Genomic DNA, 20469 nt, shown 5'->3' with positions numbered 1-20469 from the left:
TCCTACAAGAACACAAGTCATCTTGGATTAGGACCCTCGCCTGTTTCTTTAGTGGCCTTATCTACCAAAAAAAGTCAAACCATGAGGTTATCGTGAGGTAGAGGCTCATGACATGATTTGAGAAGAGGACTTATGTTTAGTCTTTACTTTAAAGAAATTTTCTGCATGTTTTTTTTTTCTCTTTATGTTACAGCTCATATTTAGATTGTTGATAATTTTAGTCATTTGAATTTGTTTCATTTATTGTTTCAAAGTTTACTGACTTATCAATTCTCTCCAGTCTACTGATAAACCCATGGTTTTAATTTAAAAAAATTAAAATTTTTATTAGTTATTTTTTCTTTTTATTAGATATTTTCTTTATATACATTTCAAATGCTATCCTGAAAGTTCCCTATACCCTCCCTCCACCCTGCTCCCCTCCCCACCCACTCCCCCATCTTGGCCCTGGCATTCTCCTGTATTGGGGCATATAAAGTTTGCAATACCAAGGGGCCTCTCTTCCCAGTGATGGTCAACTAGGCCATCTTCTGCTACATATGCAGCTAGAGACACGAGCTCTGGGGATACTGGTTAGTTCACATTGTTGTCCCACCTATAGGGTTTGCTCTTGCCTCTCCTGATTCCAACTCTTCCTGTTTCTCACTCCTTAATGCATGATCTCATATTTAATTTATTAATATATGTAGATACACAGATTTTTGTTTGTTTATGTATTTATTTATGCTGAGGGCAATGTCAGATTTCCCTCATCCCCACTGGCATATCAACTGGTATACTAGTTGCAAATCTCTTGATTTTTTTTCTATTTATTTATTTATTTATTTATTTATTTATTTATTTATTTATTTATTTTGTTAGAATGTTTACCTCCACGATTGCAGGTCTCACGTGTTCTTACTTCACACTACTTCACACTACTTGCTTTTACTATGGATATAATTGTATTTTAATCATAGTTCTTTTTAGTTTTATGTCTTAAGAGTTATCAACACTTCTGCACTTGAATAACATTCACACACAGTCATTCAACACAACTTGTCCTTCAGCATGCCTTGGAACTTGCTATTGAAAACAAACCATGCTGTGCTAACTAGTAGAAATGACGACAAATCAACACATGTTCAGTATGAAGAGTATGCTGTCTGGCTTAGCAATTATTTTTCCATTTTCTACAGCCGTGGGTTTTGTAGACTACACCTTTGGTCCTTGTTTTGACTGTCTCTCTTTTGATTTCTTGCTTTCTTCCTCCTCTCCCTCCTCCTCCTCCTCTCCTTCCTCCTCCTCCTTCTTTTCTTCCTCCTTCTTTTCCATTCATTTCTTTCACTTTGCATCCTGATTGAGCCCCCTCTCTCCTTCCAGTCCTCCCTCACATAGCCCCCTTACTCCTTTGAGTAGTGGGAAGTCCCCCTGGGCACCAGCCTATCCTAGCACATCAAGTCCCTGTAGGACTGGGTACATCCTCTCCCAATGAGGCCAGACAAGGAAGCCCAATTAGGGGAACAAGATCCACAGGCAGGCAACAGAGTCATGAACAGCGCCCACTCCAGTTGTTGGGGGACCCACATGAAGACCAAGCTGCATATATGCTAGAAATGAATGGGTGTTGGGGGCAGTAGGCCCAGCCCATGTATGCTTTTTGGTTGGTAGTTCAGTTTCTTGGAACCCCCAAGGGTCCGTGTTAGTTGACTCTGTTGGTCTTCCTATGGAATTCCTATTCCCTCTGGGTCCCTCAATCCTTCCAACTCTTCCATAAGACTCCTCAAGCTCAGTCTAATGTTTAGCTGTAGTCTCTACATCTGTTTCAGTCAGCTGCTGGATGGTGCTTCTCAGAGGACAGTTATGCTAGGCTCCTGCCTGCAAGTATAACAGACTATCATTAATAGTAACAGGGATTGATTCTTTGCCATGGGATGGGTCTCAAGTCAGGTGGGTCATTGGTTGGCTATTCCTTCAGTCTCTGCTCCATCTTTCTCCTTTCACTCCTTATAGACAGGACAAATTTTGGGTTGAAAGTTTTGTCAGTGGGTTGGTGTCCTTATGCATTCCTGGGAGACCTGCCTATCTACAGGAGGTGTTTGTTTCAGGCCCTATATTCCCCACTGCTAGAAGTTTCAACTAGAGCAGCCAGCTGTTAGGGGCTTGGGGAGGGGTAAGGGAAGGCATTTCTAGGGTTTGCCAGAGACCTGGGATGGGGAACTCCAGGGAGTCTATGAGGTTTTTCTTTCTTAAACAGAATCTTACATGTGTCTTTCTTTCAGTCATACTCCCATGTTTGTATGTAACAGACCTATTGATACCTGATGAGGTGCAAGGTTTAAAACTACACCATCTTCATACTATTAGGACTCAATCTTGCTGTGATACTGGCAAGTGATGTTCACAACTGTGGTCTTTGGATTTTTGAAATTTCTTTACATTTACGTGTACTAAGAAGACTAGATCCCAGAAGGGTTTGACACCTCCTCTCTATACCCCTGGCATTTAAGTTGGACCTTGTTAAAGGCAGAATGAGAGCTCTTCCTCTCCCTTTGTTAACAGTATGAGGGTTTTTCTCCTCTTCCTTCCTCAATCACAGAACCTGGTAGAATTCTTGGATGTATAAGTTAGAAAGATATTATTAGCCCTCTTGAAATTTCTCCCTGACCTTCCAACTCAATTCTTCAAGGAATTAGAAAGGGCAATCTGCAAATTCATCTGGAAAACAAAAAACCTAGGATAGCAAAAACTCTTCTCAAGGATAAAAGATCCTCTGGTGGAATCACCATGCCTGACCTAAAGCTGTACTACAGAGCAATTGTGATAAAAACTGCATGGTACTGGTATAACGACAGACAAGTAGACCAATGGAACAGAATTGAAGACCCTGAGATGAACCCACACACCTATGGTAACTTGATCTTTGACAAGGGAGCTAAAACCATCCAGTGGAAAAAAGACAGCATTTTCAACAAATGGTGTTGGCACAACTGGCGGTTAACATGTAGAAGAATGCGAATTGATCCATTCCTATCTCCTTGTACTAAAGTCAAATCTAAGTGGATCAAGGAACTCCACATAAAACCAGAGACACTGAAACTTATAGAGGATAAAGTAGGGAAAAGCCTAGAAGATATGGGTACAGGGAAAAAAATTCCTGAATAGAACAGCAAAGGCTTGTGCTGTAAGATCGAGAATCGATAAATGGGACCTCATAAAGTTACAAAGCTTCTGCAAGGCAAAAGACACAGTCAATAAGACAAAAAGACCACCAACAGATTGGGAAAGGATCTTTACCTATCCTAAATCAGATAGGGGACTAATATCCAATATATATAAAGAACTCAAGAAGGTGGACTCCAGAAAATCAAATAACCCCATTAAAAAATGAGGCTCAGAACTGAACAAATAATTCTCACCTGAGGAATACCGAATGGCAGAGAAGCACCTGATAAAATGTTCAACATCCTTAATCATCAGGGAAATGCAAATCAAAACAACCCTGAGATTCCACCTCACACCAGTCAGAATGGCTAATATCAAAAATTCAGATGACAGCAGATGTTGGTGAGGATGTGGAGAAAGAGGAACACTCCTCCATTGTTGGTGGGATTGCAAGCTTGTACAACCACTCTGAAAATCTTCTGGGCATATATCCAGAAGATGTTCCAACCGGTAAGAAGGACACATGCTCCACTACGTTCATAGCAGCCTCATTTATAATAGCCAGAATCTGGAAAGAACCCAGATGCCCCTCAACAGAGGAATGGATACAGAAAATGTGGTACATTTACACAATGGAGTACTACTCAGCTATTAAAAAGAATGAATTTATGAAATTCCTAGGCAAATGGATGGACCTGGAGGGCATCATCCTGAGTGAGGTAACACAATCACAAAGGAACTCACACAATATGTACTCACTGATAAGTGGATATTAGCCCAAAACTTAGGATACCCAAGATATATAATACAATGTGCTAAACACATGAAACTCAAGAAGAATGAAGACCAAAGTGTGGTCACTGTACCCCTTCTTAGAATTGGGAACAAAACATCCATGGAAGGAGTTACAGAAACAAAGATTGGAGCTGTGACGAAAGGATGGACCATCTAGAGACTGCCATATCCAGGGATCCATCCCATAAGCAGCTTCCAAACGCTGACACCATTGCATACACTAGCAAGATTTTGCTGAAAGGACCCAGATATAGCTGTCTCTTGTGAGACAATGCCAGGGCCTAGCAAACACAGAAGTGGATGCTCACAGTCAGCTATTGAATGGATCACAGGGTCCCCAATGGAGGAGCTAGAGAAAGTACCCAAGGAGCTAAAGGGATCTGCAACCCTATAGGTGGAACAACAATATGAACTAACCAGTACCACAGAGCTCTTGACTCTAGCTGCATATGTATCGAAAGATGACCTAGTCGGCCATCACTGGAAAGAGAGGCCCATAGGACTTGCAACCTTTATATGCCCCAGTACAGGGGAATGCTAGGGCCAAAATGTGGGAGTGGGTGGATAGGGGAGTGGGGGGGTGGAGTGTATTGGGGACTTTTTGGATAGCATTGGAAATAAAAAAAAAGAAAAGAAATTTCTCCCTGACCTTAAGTGAAGCATCAGACTCTGATTTGTCCAGAATGGGTCTCTAGCTATTAGAGTTGTAACTTAAGTATTCCTGACTCCTAACTACTGCCCCCTAGCTGACGTTTTAAGTCACAATTCTCAGGATAGACCTGTCTGTTTCTTCAGGAGCAGGGCAGATGGATTGTCTTCTGACACCAATTCTTGAGCGAGGAAAACCACTTTTTTTGCCTCTTTGTTCATCCTTTCTATGCTGTGAAGGTAAAAGGGAGTGATGACTTCTAAGTTCCCCACCTGCATACCCAATGTTTGATTACAGAATTTTCTAGAGACAGGACAAAGTATGACTAAGAATTTGTGGGGTTTTTTTTTTTTTAATTTTTTTTTCCTTTTTGTACTTTTCCATTTTTCTGTCTCTTTTTATTTCATCATGAGGTTGCTCTCTAATATTTTAGAGGAAAGGAAGTTGGTTGTTTCTTTTTTTCTGTATTTTACTTTCCTACCATGGTTGGAAATTTTCTGAAACATAACCATTACCATCAAGAAGACTGTCATTGCTACCAAAATCATGTGTAGAAGTGAATCTTTTGGTGGTGGTGGTGAGGGCAGGGTGGATTCCAAAGGACAAATGCTGAAGAGGAAACTTAAAGCTTTATTCACTGACCAAAATGATTAATTCTCAACTCTTGAGTGATGGGATATAGTTATGACACAGGAAAAATGAGAGCAGGCAGCAGCTTATGAAAGAGGACCAATATCTGTGCCTCTGCTGGGACAACATAGGGATCTTCCATGGCTTTCCTTCTGCTCCTTCCATGATCCACTGTTTCCCTTTTTGGTGGCTGGCAAATGTCCTGAGCTTAACAAAGAGACTAGGCTAGTCTAGGAAAAAGTAACTCTATTTTGCTATTCTGGAGCATTCCTCAGTGAGCAACAGATCCATAGTCAATGCAGTCTAAAATCTTGATCTAAGCCTATGGTCAGTAATAAGGAAGACATGCCATGCAGACAGATGAGCCATGCCTTCTCACAGCATACAGATAGAGGAGGCATGCTTTCTCATCTCAGTCTAGTCTGACATCACAGCTCAAATGCAGAGTCAGTGTTTGCAATACAAGTCGCTTTCAGGTAACCTAGGCAACTTTAAAATATCCTTGATTTTGAAAACATGTAGTAGGATAATCTTCTAATTTGTGAAAAGAATGAGCTGTCTTATGCCTCTCTTCATACGAAGTAAAACCTTTATTATTGCATTCTTTTAAGGTAATATTAACATTATAATTCATTTTATAAAATAAATATTCATCATGAGCTAATAAACTGTATTCAAGTATGAAAAATATAACAAGCTACATCCTTAAAAAGATAATGCAGCATATTATTATAACATAATAATATAAGTTTATTCATTATCAGGACTATTTGTTAAAGGAACTAAAATATTTATGCCATCTGAAGCATGTAAAGTATGCTTGTAAATTCTTAACAGAAGCTTTTGACATTTCATAAAGCCTTTTGATGAAATTATCAGTTGTAAAATAGTCTGTTTAAGTTTTAGGGTTTTATTTTGCAAATATTTAAGCACATGGTTCACTGTCTTATTCAAATATCTTGTTCATCAACATAAACAATTTAAACCCATCATATTTGGAATGTGCCCCTAGTTCATAATTCAATCTCTAGAGATGCATTTAGGTCTATTGAAAGCTTCTCAATATCAGAAGCTTCTCAATATCAGCGTTTCTCTGTATCAGAAAGCAGCCCACTGACTTGGGCAGGAAAATAGATAATGACCTATCTTACGGGGCTCTTTACTTACTTTCTTGATGAGTGTTCCTTTTACTTCAAAATATCTGCACAGCTATGAAAAGAGAAAGAAATATATTTTCTCTTTTATAGTAATATACATTCAGTTCTTAAATATCTAACTAGTATCTATGTTACTTTTGTCTTTTCATCATTATTTATTTATATGTTAAGCAAAAAAAAAAAATAGGATTCCATCATTGGAACCATCAATATTCATATGCAAATATAATGTGTGTATGATGGGGATTAACTATTCTCTTAGTGTAGCTCTGGTTTCCCCGTATCAATAGAAGTGGCTTTAAATATAAATTCATGGTGTTTTTCCCAACCACTTGAGACTAGGACTCTAACTTATGATACTAGTAAACATTATAAGTAAACTCTTCAAGATGTACGTTAAAGCCAGAAACTACTTTGATTTGTGGCAGTAAATTAGTATGATTTCCCATTTCTCATGGTTTTCTGTTTTATGTGATTTTTGAAATGGTTACTTCTAATTTTCTAGCTACATTTTAACTAATAGAATAGCAGGATCTTGAATATTTCTGAGCAACTTTCATTGGACATTTATAAACATTATCTAATTTTTATCCTTTCCAGAAAATCTTTAAAATGTTACTAACCATGCTCTACAGATGAAGGAAAACTAAGAGTCAAATGTGTAGATCTCGTCCACTGATGGTAATATAAAGGACAGGACCAGGATTCCAATCCGGGGATTCTGCTTATGTCACTCCATCAGACATATGTTTTACTCATGCTTCACTGGGCCAGAGTATTTCTCAGTTAGATTGCACACCCATGTAGAGTGGATGAGAAATTTAGGGAGATGGAATTTTGGAGGAGTTGTAAGTAAAAGGAACAAGGCAACAATAAGCTTGAACTCATTTCCCAATATTTGTCAACAAAATGAAAAACAGAAAAGGAAGAAGAGAAAAAGAAAAAATAAATAAATGGGTGGTATATTTTAAGAGGTGGGGGCTAATTCCTAAAAGATGCCATTCAGTCCCATATAAAGATAGATGAACACTCAGTAAATAAGCATCTCTGAAGGTTGAGATGTACAGAGAGCAAGATAGCACATATACCTAGCACACATGCTTAGCTTCTTGCTCAGGATAAGGGAGGATTGAGCAAAAAGATTCCTAACTGGCAGTCTGTTCAGATGACATTTTTCTCTTCATAACTTCATTTAGAACTAAGTTTCAAACTCTTTGGAATATGACATGTTTGTGTCAATCAAAACACTATTTAGTTCATGGCCTTACCCTTAAAGTTTAGGTAGAAAAGGCAATGACTGCAAAAAAAAAAAAAAAAGGAGGGGCAGGGTACAGAAATATACACAAGATGAATCTACCTCACAATGAGAATGTGGGGACTCACGTTTGAACTCTAACATGGCCCCGTTCATTTTCGAGCTTACTAGAAGTTTACAGTTCAGTAATTCCATTTATACAGACATGGCTCATTATATTCTGTACGATCAATCAATGAATTTATATCAAACTTAATTGGCATGAAATGAGCATTGCTTTTCAATTTAAAGCCACAATCATTGTTCTATGAAAACCAAAACCAAGACCTGATGAATCTTCCAAGTAAAACTTTGTCTGGGAGGATTGATGGAGCCCTACTTGCAACTTCATGGTATTGCCAAATGGTGTGAAACAGAGGCCGTACTTAGTTGTGATAGCCAGCTAGCTTCTCCTTGTCTGTTCCAACCATAGAGTGACCTATTTGCTTTCCCTTCTTTCATGTAAACTGAAAGAAACCATTGCAATGTGAGGATACTTCATAGTCCAGAGCAGTGACTTCTCTGTAGGTCTTCTTTGAGGATCATGAATTCCAAGCTCGTGTGTATTAACAAACTTTCCAAAGTCTAGTTCCTTGAATGAGCCAAGTATACATTTTTCTTATGATTTTTTTTAACCAAAATACTAAGGGAGTCTTTTCAGGCATCAGTACAATGAACATAATTCATAGTGAAAGTTCTAGCTTGAATGACAATATTTTGGTTTGCACTTTTGCCTCACAAAGGAAGGATGAAAAGGACACCAGAGACTTAGAAAAGTCTATGTACAAGCAAAATTCTTCATTCTAACACTATAAGCTCTTAAGGAATGACAAAAAGCAGAGGCCATTCATCTACTTCCCCAAGCTGGTAACTGCAGGGAGCATCATGATCTCCACTAAGTTTTTTTTTTTAATTTCTTTTTTAAAATATATTTTATTACGTATTTTCCTCAATTACATTTCCAATGCTATCCCAAAAGTCCCCCATACCCTCCCCTCCACTCCCCTAACCACGCACTCCCATTTCTTGGCCCTGGCGTTCCCCTGTACTGGGGCATATAAAGTTTGTGTGTCCAATGGGCCTCTCTTTCCAGTGATGGCTGACTAGGCCATCTTTTGATACATATGCAGCTATAGTCAAGTGCTCCGGGGTACTGGTTAGTTCATAATGTTGTACCACCTATAGGGTTGCAGGTCCCTTTAGCTCCTTGGGTACTTTCTCCAGCTCCTGCAGTGGGAGCCCTGTGATCCATCCACTAGCTGACTGTGAGCATCCACTTCTGTGTTTGCTAGGCCCCGGCATAGTCTCACAAGAGACAGCTATATCAGGGTCCTTTCAGCAAAATCTTGCTAGTGTATGCAATGGTGTCAGCGTTTGGAAGCTGATTATGGAATGGATCCCTGGGTATGGCAGTCTCTAAATGGTCCATCCTTTCGTCACAGCTCCAATCTTTGTTTCTGTAACTCCTTCCATGGATGTTTTGTTCCCAATTCTAAGAAGGGGTACAGTGACCACACTTTGGTCTTCATTCTTCTTGAGTTTCATGTGTTTAGCAAATTGTATTATATATCTTGGGTATCCTAAGTTTTGGGCTAATATCCACTTATCAGTGAGTACATATTGTGTGAGTTCCTTTGTGATTGTGTTACCTCACTCAGGATGATGCCCTCCAGGTCCATCCATTTGCCTAGGAATTTCATAAATTCATTCTTTTTAATAGCTGAGTAGTACTCCATTGTGTAAATGTACCACATTTTCTGTATCCATTCCTCTGTTGAGGGGCATCTGGGTTCTTTCCAGATTCTGGCTATTATAAATAAGGCTGCTATGAACATAGTGGAGCATGTGTCCTTCTTACCGGTTGGAACATCTTCTGGATATATGCCCAGGAGAGGTATTGCTGGATCCTCCGGTAGTTCTATGTCCAATTTTCTAAGGAACCGCCAGACTGATTTCCAGAGTGGTTGTACAAGCTTGCAATCGCACCAATAAAGGAAAATTACTATTCATTGTGGCCACAGTAAAAACAATGACAGTTCTGATTTACTACAGAAGCATTTGTATACCACAATTTGTAGAAGTGATTTGCCAGAAAAGCTAGTCTTTAGTTAAAAGATCACTCACGTATACATGTTCAACTTTTCCTTGAGCAAACTGAGGGCAGAGAAAGGTATTATTTTGTGTCTTTGTGTTTTGAATGAAAGAAAACACTATTTGACCAGGAAGTTGTGGTGCACAACTTTAATCCCAGCACTTGGGAGGCGGAGGCAGGAGGATTTCTGAGTTTGAGGCCAGTGTGGTCTACAGAGTGAGGAGTGAGTTCCACAACAGCCAGAGCTGCACAGAGAAACCCTGTCTTGAAAAACAACAACAACAAAAACAAAACAAAAAAATAAAAAGGAAAGAAAAAAGAAAACACAATTTGATTTTCAGATTTAAAAGGAGAAACCATGTGAGGTATTGTAGTAGAAAATTTTAATCCCAGTCCAGGGTTTCTACTCTGCCTTTGACCCTTAGTTCCTAGATAAAACACACACAACCTTTATATTTACAACTAGGCTTAATCAGCTCTACAGCTGGGCAGATATCTACCCTCTACGATATTAAAATCTATCTACTATTGATAACCCTGAGTTACTTACTATGTTTCATCTGGCTGCTCTTAATTCCAATTGGCCAGCCCTCAGTGCCATGCTTTCTTGACTCCTAACCCATGGTGTCTTCCTCCTCATGGTCTCCTCAGACCTCTAGGCCAGGAACACTAAGCCGCACCAACCTCATTTCTGCCCAACTGTAGGCATCTTTATTTACTAATGAAAAATAACTTGGGGGCAAGGTCACATAGTGGCACATGTGACTGCATGCAGATTCTCTCATCTCTGGGTTAACCAAATCTTGAGGGCTCACACTTAGAATTACAATACATAACAAAAGACCTAACCTCAACAAGGTACCCAGTAGTGTTTAGCAGGAGAAGCCCTGCTACCCATCATAGGCTTACATATTTTAATGCTTGGTCTCCACTTTGTAGAACTGTTTTGAAAGGATTAGGAGGTGTGTCACTGGGACATGCTTTGACATTCAAAAGTTCATGCCATCCACTGGGTCTTCTTTTCCCCTTCTCCCTTTGTTTGTGGACCATATGCAAATTCTCAGCTTCTCCTCTAGTGTCATGCCTGCCTTTCTGCTACCATGTGCCAATGTCTGTGTCAGTAAGAGAATCTGTCTTCCTCTATTCTTAAGAGTCAGAGCTGCAGGATACCTGAAATGTTATCCTCTCTGGCCATCTCACAGAGGCAGCCTCACAAAGTTCAGAGAGCTGTAGGAAAGGCCTCCAGGCCAAGGCCACACCTTTCATTGGCCACATTAAGAAGACCCTGGAAAATGAGACAATTAGAAAGAATCCTGAATCTATACTTTGCAGGACACACAATAAAGATTTCCTAAAACTTACTAAATAATTACATTTGTTCTCAGGCTATTAAGTGTACCATGGTGTTTATAGCTTTTGTTGATACTGAACACTCTCTGTTAACTGCTTGTTAGATAGACGGTCCAGGTTATCCATTTTTATTAGGTATGTGATGTCAAGTTCTTATAAAAGAGCTTTCTCTTTGAGTGAGACATATTTTTCTAAGTCATTGCAGTGTTCTGCTGTTGTTCTCCATTTCTTCTGTGAAGCTTTGAGGAACTGAGAATATATTGTTTCCTGGATCACCATGCTGTTCTCTAAACAATAGTTCTATACCTCCAGCCAGGTTCCTTGGAGGATGAAGCAAGGGTAAGGCTGGCAGAGGTTTCCAAGGCATGCTTCTAATTTAGGTGTATTTTCCAGCTGAGAAATTTTCCAGCTGAGTCTCTGTGCTTAGATTCAAGATGTACCTGGGGCTACTCACCAGCCCTCAGGTCAGACCTCAGATAGAATACATGCATGTTCTAAAATGGTGGTTACTGTTATTTAAGCCCTTTGGACAAAGGGATTGAAAGGAAGGGAGATAAGAAAAAAGAGAGAGAGAATATGATGACATCATTTATTTCAAGAAAAATGCTCAAAGTTGTAACTGTAGGTAGACTCAGTCAATACTGTGTGTGTGTGTGTGTGTGTGAGAGAGAGAGAGAGAGAGAGAGAGAGAGAGAGAGAGAGAGAGAGAGAGAGAGGAACTATATACATAGAGAAAACAGAAAAGGCTGCAGTAAACCATTCTTGAAGAAATGGTTTACTGCTGTGGTTTAAGCAGAGACTCTACCAAAAAAAAGATGAATGCATGGAGAATAGAAATTCAAGGTTATCCTTAGCTACTTAGAGAGCTCAAGACCTGCTCTGGGAAATATGAGGCTACACTAGTAAAAATTTTTCCTTCTTATTATATATACAAAGAAATATAATAATGCATAGCCTGGAAAATGACAGATAAAAATAGTAGCCAGACAGAATACATTTTCAAGTTCAAATTAAGATTTTTTTAATTTAGCAAAGTTTCTATATCATGTAGTTAGTTATACAGCTAACAGAACAGAATAGTCCATATCTGTAATTTTCCATAGTTTAAGCAAAAACAGTTTTCCCACCATTCATCAGTAAATCTAGACTTTACCTCTTCAGTTAAAACAATAACAAACCATGGTTTTAATGTAGTTATCACTTAAAGTGGTCCTTGTTGGAGACCTGCTTTGCAATTTGTGTGTGTGTGTGTGTGTGTGTGTGTGTGTGTGTGTGTGTATACTGCATATGCAGAGTGCTTACATACTAGTGTGCTGGTTGTGTGCCTTGGGTGTGCATGTGGATGCCAGAGCTTTGTGTTGGGTTTCTTCCTCTATACCACTATGCCTTATTGTCCTGAGACAGGCTTTCTCACAGAAACAGAAATGTGCAGTTTGAGCTAAGCTGGCTGGCCAGTGAACTCTTGGGATCCCATCTCCACCCACAGTGCTGGTGTTACAAGCACATTATAGACATAGGCCACTTTTATGAGTAGCTGGGGCCAGATCTGCATGGTTGAGCATGTGTGATTTTACCCTTTGAGCACCTCCACAAAATCTCCAGGGAAATTCTTATTTTTAAAAAAGGAGCTATATTCTTCTTTACAATTAAAATAGTAATTTCTGTATATATATTTTAAGCTCTCAAATTTTTAAGTTTAACCTGTATGTCCATTAAACACAGACTGTATTTGAATCTGAAAGCAGACTTAAGAAGCAATGGCAGACTGAAATACTTTACTTTCCAGGAAGGTCTTCAAAATTGCTCCTTTCTTTTCATACATAGACTGAAAAGAGTGAAGGTGAAGCTGGCAGTGAGCAGACAGAAACACAGAAAGAAGTAAAAGCCACATACACACTGCAGAGCCCCTCTTATTTGAATGGAATCAATGGAGCTTGGAGCTAGGAAATGACCCTACGGATATAACTAAGGTTTCTTTTCTCAAGAAACTTGGCAGCTTTAGAGCACTGGATCCAGTCCAAGTAACCTCATTAAATATTCCCTGTGTATGCATGAGGGCTAGAAACACAAGCAAGCTCAAAGAGAACTGAGAGAGCCTGTTTGCCTTTTAAGGTTTCTTGGGATTTCAGTGTGGCACTGTAGTAGAAGGTTCCATCCCTAATCTGACCTCAATTCTTCACATGTCAGAAACCCCCAATTGTTCAGCAGCAGGATTAACAGCCAGTGAAAGGAAGAGAGGAAAGCTATGGATGAATGCTTGAGGGGTTGACTGACAGAAAGCCTGGAGCTCAGCATGCACTTCTCCAGTTCCCTGTCACCTGTGTGGTCACCCCACCCAGACAAGTGGGCAAACACTAAAGAAAACCAGAAATAATATAGGAATCTAAGCTTGGTTATATTAAACAAATTTACACTTATAAGAGAAAGCTGCGAAAAGACAGTTTTCTGTTGAATAACCCAAGACAACTGCTTTCTCTACCTTCCCTCTAAGTACCAAAATGATTTGAATCAAAATGTTTTAAATAAAACATGAGCACTATAGTTTACTTCAAAAATGCTAATTAGTGGCACAGAATAGATTTTATTCATTAAGATATTAGAAGACTAAAGGCTGAAAATAAACTAGTTCTTCATCATTGGTGGCAGATTGTATTAGTCACTGCTTAATTTCTGAGGTCATAGTTTAAGGAATTAAACAGCTGAGCCTTTATTTGAGGAGGTAAGTTTGAATGATAAAAAGTTTTATTACTTATCAAATACTGTTGTAGGTGTTAAAGAAAACTTACTCATGAAACAAATAGTAGAAAATAGAGGAAGACAGAGGAGGAAAGGAAGGGAGGAAGGAGTATGTGAGGAAAGGAATGCTGGATGTAAGAAAAAGGATGGATGAAAGGGGCTTCAGAGATGGCTCAGTGACAGGAACACTGGCTTCTCTTCCAGAGGACCTGTGTTGATTCCCCACACACATATAGAGGTTCGCAACTATCTCTAACTCTACTTCTATGTCCAAGGAGCCTGATGCCCTCCTCTAGCACCTGGTATGCATAAGTTGCACAGATACACATGCGGACAAAATTCACATTCACATAAAATCCAATTAAGAATAAAAAATATTTACATTTGTCTACCAAAAGAACAAGTATTTTAGTTGGTTTTTAAGTAAAATAAAGTAAGTCAGTTTAAACAGATGATGGCAAGCTAGGTGTGGTAGCACACACCTTTAATTCTAGCTCTCCAGAGGCAGAGGCAGGCAGATGTCTGTGAGTCTGAGGCTAGCCTGGTCTACATGGAGAGTTTTAGGCCAGGCTGGGTTACATAGCAAGACCTTGTCTCAAAAACTAATTAAATAACTAAACATATGAAATGGTGGACCAAGGTGTGCCAGGCAAATATAATACAAGAAGAAAACTAAATTAGCAGTTGTAATATTGATCAAATGGAAGATAGTAAATGTAAAGTCATTTGCCTGGTAAAAATAACAATCCATTGAAATATTTTATAGTAAAGATATATAATATTAAAATTGTTTGAAATACAATAAAACAGTTACAGAAAGATAATGAAAACATTGGGCTTTAACACATCTCTCTCAAGCCAGACTAGCAAAACCCAAAGAAGGGAAAATTCCATCATTCTTTGAGAGAAGAGTTTTATGTGTGAAAATGTGGCAATCTCATAAAATTCAAACTGTGCTATTTGCCACAGACTTCAAATATGTGTGAAGGAAAAACTTTTATTGGATCATTGTACACATAGCCAAAAATGATGAAATATAGTCAAATAAACATTTCTATCTATCATCTATCATCTATCATCTATCATCTATCATCTATCATCTATCTATCTATCTATCTATCTATCTATCTATCTATCTATCTATCTATCTATATCTCTTCATTCATAGGACAGGCTACAGTTGTTATAGAAGATTAGCTGTACCTATGTAATATAAAACAACATAGTAAATTTTGGTCATTATGTTTAATACAGAAAAGCAAATTGCAATGCATGTGGTGCTGATGCATATTATCTGTATATGTGCATATTCACACACATAATCTATAATTAATATCTAGATATCACATTTATTGTTAATTAACCTTCTCCACAGAAGCTTAAGGGGAAAATGGACTTCTTGCATATGTAATGAATGTACGTTTTTATCTCTAGCATACAAACGGGTGTTAAATCTAACAGGAAAAAGTCACATTCCCTAATAATAAAAATCAGCGAATCATCACTAGCTGAATCACCAAAGAAGACAAGCAAGCAAATAAATGGAACCTCAAAAGGTCAATAAATCGTGATGCTTCCACTGAGCAGATAGATGTTGAAGATGTTGAACATCTCCTCTGTGGCAGGTTTTGCAAAGCATGAAGGCCTATCAATAACTATGACAGTGACAGGATGAGGAGCACCTTCCAAAATCCACAGAAGCAACATGAATTAAATATGTGTTTCAAACATCCATCAAGTCCAGAGAGGAGCTGAATTGGCCCAGTTGTGTCAGTTTAACTGCAAGAAAGCAAATAACTGAGTTAAATAGTGAGCAAGTGCCTGCACAAATATTTCTAAGAAAAGACAAGAAGTTGGCCAGCTTTGAAATGCCGTAATCGTCTAATACAGTTCCTCGTGTTGTGTTAAACCCCAACCATAACATCATCTCATGCTACTTTATATGTGTAATTTTACTAAGCTATCAATTGTAATATAAATATTTAATATGCAAGATATTTGATGTGTGACCTGCAAAGGGGTCACACCCAAAGGCTGAGAACTACTGGATTAGAGGTTGTGTCACAGGCTGCTGGTATCAAGGAGGAAGATGTTCTAGAGCAAGTTCTATACACCCCTTTTATGCAGAAGCTGAGGTCATGAAGATGACTTCAACTTTAACCCAATCTGGGAGTCTTGCATGGAGTTTGTAACTGGAGATGGGAATTGTCACTAACTCTATACTCCCTGTACTACTCAAGCTTAAGAAACAAGGCTATAGGAACGATCTGATTTGTGGTTTTTTTTTTTTTTTTAATTCAAGAGTAGGAAAAAAGTTAGTCCACAAAATAAACATTCAAAGATTATTTTAAAAGAAACAGAGCTGCCTCCTGACCATATCTTTCACTTGCATTATTCAGCTTCTGTGTTGTACATTTTCCAAATACATATATGGCCATTTGCATATCTAGTCCTTATGAACTAAACATTCTTGTCTTCATCCTTAGCTAGAGGGGTCATAGTAATTGATGTTCCTGCCATCTATGGGGTATGATTCTGAACAGCTTTGTCACAGGCATCAGTGTTTGTACAAGAGACTGTTCCACAAGTTGTTGTGGAGAGTTCCAGAACGAAGAGAATCTCCTTTGCCATTCCCTTTCTACTGAGTCCTCATTCAGAAACTTGATTCAGGGAACTTGGGCTTCTCAACCTATATTTGTCAAGATGCATTTGAAGCAAATCCTATTCTTTACTATTTAGCTACCACTTGAATGGCATAGCCTCCTGTCAACTGCTTGTTGGTCTTATGCCATGGCATCACTAAGAATGTCTCACATAATTTTCAAGGAATTTACTTCAGAAAAATATATTGCCTTTTGGAGTCTGGGATATAGTTCAGTGGTAGAACACTTCGCTGGCACATATAAAGCCTGTGTTTCAATCCCTGGTAACACACACACACACACACACACACACACACACACACCTGTATACTTGAGTTATATGTTATACTTTTTCCATGTACAATTTTAGCTTTTGTATTTCTAGTTCACATGAACTCCACATTCTTGCCTCCACCACTCATAGCTAGTCAGGCCATAGTGATCAATAACAGCTGCTGTGTTTCCTTATCTCAAATGAAGGCAAATATAGCTCAGTGCAAAGACCATATTTATAAGGCATCTCCACAGGGGTAGCCTTATGAAAAGGAATATTCAATAAGCCTCACCCTGTGATCTCATTCAACATGCAGACCCATATAATTAATTAGTCTTGGGCTTCGTGGAATCCAGGTTGCACACTTAATGAAAAGTTAAGTCAGAAGATGCTCTGGGAATTAGAACTCTTATCTACAGACCTTGTTGTCTTACTATATTCCTGAGATCCATCAGGATAATTTTAAACATGAGAAGATTTGCACTCTTGCCACCCCAGGCTCTGCTACCCCTCTCACAGTTCTATAACTTTGCTTCCATGGCCAACTTGGATGCTGGCCAAGCAGACCAAGGAAAGTGGCAGAGATGGGAAGCACACTGTATGTAAGTGACTCTGTTCATAGTGGAGCATGTGTCCTTATTACATGGTGAAGCATCTTCTGGAGTGGTATTGCTGGATCTTCCAGTAGAACTATGTTCAATTTTCTACCAGATTGCAGTCCCACCAGTAATGGAGGAGTGTTCCTCTTTCTCCACATCCTCTCCAGCATCTGCTGTCACCTGAGTTTTGATCTTAGTCATTCCATCTGGTGTGAGGTGGAATCTCAGGGTTGTTTTGATTTGCATTTCCCTGATGATTAAGGATGTTGAACATTTTTTTAGGTGCTTCTCAGCCATTCGGTATCCCTCAGTTGAGAATTTTTTGTTTAGCTCTGTAACCCATTTTTTTAATAGGGATATTTAGTTTTCTGGAGTCCAACTGCTTGAGTTCTTTATATATAATGGATATTAGCCCCCTATTGGATTTAGGATTGGTAAAGAACTTTTCCCAATCTGTTGGTTGCCTTTTGTTCTTATTGACAGTGTCCTTTGCCTTTCAGAAGTTTTGCAATTTTATGAGGTCCCATTTGTCAATTCTTGATCTTACAGCAGAAGCCATTGGTATCTGTTCAGGAATCTTTCCCCTGTGCCCAAATCTTTGAGGCTCTTCCCCACTTTCTCCTCTATAAGTTTCAGTGTCTCTGGTTTTATGTGGAGTTCTTGGATCCACTTAGACTTGAACTTTGTACAAGGAGAGAAGAATGGATCAATTAGCATTCTTCTACATGCTAACTGCCAGTTGAGTTAGCACCATTTTTTGAAGATGCTGTCTCCTTTTCACTGGATGGTTTTAGCTCCTTTGTCAAAGATCAAGTGACCATAGGTGTGTGGGTTCATTTCTGGGTCTTCAATTCTGTTCCATTGATCTACCTGTCTGTCACTGTGCCAGTACCTGGCACATTTTATCACAGTTGCTCTGTAGTACAGCCTGAGGTCAGAAACGTGATTCCACCAGAGGTTCTTTTATTGTTGAGAATAGTTTTGCTATCCTAGGATTTTTGTTATTCTAGATGAATTTGCCAATTGCCCCTTCTAACTCTGTGAAGAATTGAGTTGGAATTTTGATGAGGATTGCATTGAATCTCAGAGCAACTGACCAATGAGTGACTTTTGGGAAATTAAGCAAGAAAGATGCTAAGATCTCTTGAATGTACATGATACATCCTTGCAGTTGACAATACAACCTAGAAAGAATTCAAAGTGGTCAAATCAGATACACTTTCATGAAATTGCATTTTACAAAATGATTTTTATCTATCTAGATTTTACACTGATTTAATCTCTTTAAAATTTTTACTTTTCATTGTTACTTGTTAATAAAAAAGTATGGCAGCCAATAAATGATAACCATCTCTTAGCATTCTAGCTATTTGTGACTTTATAATGCTAGTATTTGGATATTAAATCTTGTGCTTTCATCATTATTTATTTTTGTCTAAAAAGGATGGCAACAGAAGATTAAACTTGAGAGTCAGTGACAAGTATCTTGACACTTAGTGCAATTTCTATATTTAGTGTTTCAATGTTAATGAGCAGCTAAGAAATGATGGTATTTTTCCTTTCAGCTGTTTACCTCTGCAAGAGAACAATGCAAAACAAGGCAAGGCTAGAGCTAGCAGATTATGAAGCCGTAAGTACCACGGATGCTCACACAGTGGTAGAAAATGAGAAGAAATCAGGCCTTTGGCCATGTCTGTTCTTTCCTTTTGGCACTGATGAATCATAATGACCAGGCTGCCTTGAATCTGACAGCCTGGTGGTTTAGCAAACCCCTCTTTGCCTGTCTCTCTACATATTAAAAAGAGTAGAATGTTAAACATATAAACTCAATGTATAAGGAAAAGCCTATCTTACTTTAAACTTACTTAACCATAAAAGTTCCAGATAAATACTGTATTGATAATGTCCAAACTATTAAGGATTGTAAACCTTTGACACTGGGGACCAATTTAGCAGAGCCATCAGATTGATCACCACCATGAGATACAGGCAGTCTAATGTATTGTGTCCAAGCAATTGCTGGGTTGTGATAACTAACTTGGAGCATTATGCAGTACAAAATACTGGGCTACCACGGGCTGATAGCTATTTTCAGGACCTGAACAAACCGATTGGATCAGCAGTGGGAAGACATTGCTTTCCTGTCTCTCTAAAACGTGGGCATAGAAAGAGCCAGTGAATTTTTCTTCAACACTTTTCTCAAACAAAGTAGTATTCAGTGCTTATATTGGGTTTCCTATAACAAAAGTGATGTTGGTCAATGCCTTGGGCTGTATGTAGCTTAGTAGGTAGGATGCTTGCCTAGTATGCACAAAGTTCTGTTTTCTATCCCCAGCACTGTATAAACTGGGCATGTTGGCAGCTATCAACGATGCCCTCACTGGGAAGGCAGAGATGGGGGTAAGGGAATCTCAAGGTCATCCCAGCTACATATGGAGTTAGAGGCTAGCCAGGGCCCATGAGGCTCATGATGAGTTGAATTCCGAGAGCAGAGTTGATTCAGAGTCAGAGTGTATTGTAAAACTTTAGAAACTCTAAAAGGAACATTAGAATGTCCTCAGGTGTTCTATGTTTTTCAGGAGAGCCTGGCCAGGCTTCAGAGAGCATTTGCCCGGAAATGGGAGTTCATTTTTATGCAAGCAGAAGCACAAGCTAAGTGAGTCCTTGTGAGTCTTTGGGAAGCTTCGTTCAAATGTGGCCTTCTGTACAGAGGCAGGACACTTAACCCTTCTAACTCTTCATCGTTACCATCTTGACAGAGTGGACAAGAAGAGAGACAAAATTGAAAGGAAGATCCTCGATAGTCAAGAGAGAGCATTCTGGGATGTCCACAGGCCTGTGGTAAGTACATTTGAAGGTGTGTTTCCAGGAACTCACGTTTCAGGTTTGGAAGAAAAGGAGTGCCCTAGAAAAGACCCTGTTCCCTTCACAGTATGTCTGGGTGTCTGGGTGAATATGTTAAGCACAGATTGCTACCTCTGTATAAGATGAGACTTAATGCAATGTCTATTTATAAAAAGGATGTCTTTCCCTGTGTGGCTAGCCAGCTCTCACTGGACATTTGCACTGCCTGATTCATTAACACTTTAAAGGGGAAAAAAACACTC

General features: G+C 38.9%; 1 protein-coding gene across 5 annotated transcripts in view; it reads left to right on the top strand.

The window, feature by feature from the left end:
- Positions 1–20469, top strand: part of Rgs7 (regulator of G protein signaling 7) — a 403213-nt gene that overhangs the window by 319010 nt on the left and 63734 nt on the right. For all 5 annotated transcript variants that reach the window (XM_085843207.1, XM_021156749.2, XM_021156741.2 and 2 more), the window contains 3 exons: positions 18928–18992; positions 19942–20018; positions 20122–20203. In XM_085843207.1, coding sequence (XP_085699333.1) covers positions 18928–18992; positions 19942–20018; positions 20122–20203 — 224 coding nt within the window. The remainder of the gene's footprint in view (positions 1–18927; positions 18993–19941; positions 20019–20121; positions 20204–20469) is intronic.

This window comes from Mus caroli, unplaced genomic scaffold, assembly GCF_978045245.1.
Source record: "Mus caroli unplaced genomic scaffold, Mus_caroli_1 scaffold_1, whole genome shotgun sequence".
Taxonomy (NCBI): domain Eukaryota; kingdom Metazoa; phylum Chordata; class Mammalia; order Rodentia; family Muridae; genus Mus; species Mus caroli.
The sequence above is the reverse complement of the archived record's forward strand: the minus strand, read 5'-3'. Positions and strand labels throughout refer to the sequence as shown.